Source organism: Echinococcus granulosus, assembly GCF_000524195.1.
Source record: "Echinococcus granulosus chromosome Unknown EG_S00017, whole genome shotgun sequence".
NCBI classification, from domain to species: domain Eukaryota; kingdom Metazoa; phylum Platyhelminthes; class Cestoda; order Cyclophyllidea; family Taeniidae; genus Echinococcus; species Echinococcus granulosus.
In genome coordinates, this window is record NW_020170397.1 from 879509 (window position 1) to 883063 (window position 3555).

The window sequence follows — 3555 nt, forward strand, 5'->3', positions numbered from 1 at the left end:
ATTCTGTAGGTCGACGATACATATTCTGCCAGAGTGTTATATTTGCCTTCGTCCCCAGGGCCTACAATAACCATTTGCCTTCCTTCAAAATATACTTTGGGACACAAAAATTAGGTTAAGCTCGAATGATATGTACGAAGTAATTAAAAGCGCTTTGATAATGAGTGAACTCCAGTGGGAAGTAGACCAAATCCTCACCAGCGGTCGCTTGCAAGTCGTGGAGATTAGCGTCTAGTCAGTGGGCGGCAGTGTGACTTTGTTTCGCCCAGATTTCTTTCCACCCCATTCCATATGTTAAGTCTGAACATCTGTCCTCTGAAGCAGCAGAAATGAGTCTCCCCTTCCTAATATATGAATTTATGTATATGCATATACTATGAAGGGAAAAAAGGAGAAGTGAACACACTAATGTATTTTGTTTGCCACTTGTAATGTGTCGTAGGGTTGGCAAAGTTCCAACTCAAGCCATGCTCAGAATAGTCAATGAGGTGTCTTCCGCGCCTTCATGAGGAGACTAGATCAAGTACATAATTTAACGAGAGGTCAGTCAGCCAGCATTGCCTTGACCATCCAGCAAAATGTCGACTTTGGAGTTGCTTTGGCCCTCAAAATCTGCTTTGCGCAACTGATTGTTGCACAATGTGCACAGATGAAAGGGAGAGCAGCGCTGGCGTGTTCCTCCATTTGGCATCCCCAGCCTCGTTTCCCCCTTCCATCAGGACTCATTTTAGTGAATCCACTGTGCAAGCAATGTTTGTGTACTCAGCTTACACTCAGGTGGTCTGATGCCATCCATTGAGTGTTTAAAGAGCGCAATGGGGTCGGCGTGGATGTGGAGCAGTTAGTTCACCCTTTTGCTTGTGACCCAACATAGAGGGGATGAAATCCTGCCTAGTGATGTGTCTGCTGACAGCTCCAACTTAAACAATTGTGGGTGCAATTGTGAGCCCAGTAGAGCAACGTCGCTCACAAATATACTGCGGACTTCCAGAGGCGGCTACCTTTCACCATGGCTTCCGCGTTCATTCAATCGATGTGAGTTGACTGGCATCACGGTAGGCATCCCAAGGCATTATTCAGGACTACATGTCACCTTTACTAATCCAGTCATTGTGGTGTCTTCATTTGCAATCCAAGCTAAACTGTGGGTTCACCATTCACCCTTATTCTTGCCAATTTCTCCTACCTGCGAGGCATAATTTAAATTTTCCTTAGGAAATATTATAGGGTAAATTTGAGCCATGAGTACGACCGCTCGAATCAAGACGGTTTGGTGAATATGGCAGTTCATTTGAAACTATTCAAATGCATGATCTGTACGAATAAGTGTATTTAAAAACCTTGGAATGGAACGCAACGAAAACCACTTTAAATGCTATGCAATACCACGTTTGTCGATGTACTCACTTTCTTGTGAAATAGACCTCCTGTCGGCGTGAGATTTGTGACAATTACTACAGTCGTAAAGTAGACCGCATACAGTGACTCGCATTACCAGGGGAAAGTGAAATCCGATTTTGGTTGTCCGAGGTTCCCCTGAAGACGAAAGAGAATATAATACTGGGGCAGGATATACACATTTTTGACATAGGCTAGGGCTTGTGGGCTACTGGTATGGCTCGGAGGTCAAGCCGTCCAGTGGAAGTGCAAAGGCTAAGCCCTAGGCACTTGCCAAACAAAAACACAGAGTTAAGCATTCAACCAAAGCATTGCGTAGCCCTTCTCTTCCTTTAACTTGCATCCCCAGCACTGCTCTTGGTCAGCCTCTAGCGTCAGCAGTCACGAAGTAGTCGCTGTTGTAGGGAAACACACCCAACAGTTAACCAGTTGCTCCAGTCATCGAATTCACATGCAACGGCGAAGGCACGTGACTGCAACGCCACTGATCCCTCTTGGCAAATCCACCAGGCCTGGAGTTTCCTTGTGTTTGGGAGCAATTGGGGGAGGGGGCAATGCTCTGGCCATCACGTGGATCCATCGCTAGTGGTAGGAACAGTGGCCTAAAAGGCGGGTAATTTGAGTTTAGGCGGAGCTTTGACATAGTACCTTGGTTATAGCGGTTTGCATCTGTTCCTCCTTGTCACTTTGTCCTCCCTTCAGTGCTACCCAGCTACGTTGATCTGGCGGAGCACCTCAGTGGACCAAGAAGCAAGCAAACAACCAATATTCTACAGCACTGAAAAATTTTAGTCTATTTAGTCTATCAAACGCCACCTAAATTGGAGGTACTGTCCAATTATATCACCTAATTTTAAAACTTCGTTCGCAGGGGATTATTTGGAACAAACAGGCGATCTAATCTACAGCACGTCCATGGACGTTCATTTAGGCAGTATGGCATGGAACATGCAGTGGCACAACACGGGCTTGTTTTAACCCTCTCTGCTAACATAATTTACATTTCTCTCAGTGGACACGAAAGCTTTCCCGCCCTCATCCCTTATTGATGAGACTACTTAGACATTTGTACTTATCTCTCGTTGCAGGTTCACGAAATTGCTGTTTTGTTTTGTGATCCACCGCATCCAACGTCCACACAACAAACATACAAAGAGACATTGAATGGTTGGATTCCCAATTGTGCTCGCCACCGCTTCGGAGATCAGCATTCCATCTCAATTCATTAACACTTTCCTTCAACCCGCAAAAATAAGTATTTTCCTTTGACTTGCCCTTTTTTGCCTATTGCCATGACATTAACAGTTTACACTAATCCAATGAACAGAAGTTGGTCTAACTCAATCAAAACTGCAGGAATTGGTTTAGAGAAAACCGCAAATATTGCCTATGTGATACTTTAATTGTCTGTCCAACTCTCGGTTTTGTTAAAGGGACCATCCATGAGTTCCTCAATTTTACCTCACCCGGACACCCTGGCTTCTGGCCATGCCAGTAGCCCCAGACCCGTCTGCACATCCGCAATACATATTCTACCCAAGTTGGTATGTCTTCCTTCGTCCTCAAGGAGGTCCCAGTGAACTACTCTTTTACCCACTGCTCCTGATTTATCACACTACTTTACAGAATTTACACAATAATTTGAAGTTAAATCACCGAATCACCCAGCTTAAGTCATGCGCCTGCCAACACGTTTAAATGAGCGGTGGCTGCACAAACTGTGAACTTTCCAACAAATGGTGTGTGCCTTCTGGCGAAGCACGATCACAGAAGCGCACAATCCAAGTTCCTTCTGTTTCCACTTTGTTCTACGTTCCATATAGTATTTCATTTGGTTAACACAAATTAAGAGTGTTATAACATTCTTGATAAGAAAAAATTGCCTTTGGGATATCTTCCTATTGCATACCTTCTGTTCCCTCCTCGTAGAATGGGGTTTTGTGCAGCCCAGTAAACCTCTTCGCTGGATGGATGAAGGGAGAAACAATTAATTCCAGCAAAGAATAGTGTTGATTGATACCCTACCTAGAAAGTTTTTAGACATTAAAACAGATGAGATCACACTTTCCATAAACTGATTCGCTGCTCACAGATTCACATACCAAACGGAGGGGATTCTAAGTGTTTTAACTAAAAATCTCCCCTCAGCTAAAGCGA

The 3555-nt window shown here is 44.3% G+C and overlaps 1 protein-coding gene across 1 annotated transcript in view; it reads left to right on the top strand. All coding sequences in view use genetic code 11, as the record gives it.

Annotated features, from left to right (window-relative positions):
* EGR_03366 (hypothetical protein) overlaps nt 1–2627 on the top strand; it is a gene marked incomplete at both ends in the record, with an annotated part of 8950 nt that extends 6323 nt beyond the window's left edge. The window contains one exon of the mRNA XM_024492615.1: nt 2487–2627. Coding sequence (XP_024353016.1) covers nt 2487–2627 — 141 coding nt within the window. The remainder of the gene's footprint in view (nt 1–2486) is intronic.
* Between the last annotated feature and the right edge of the window lie 928 nt (nt 2628–3555).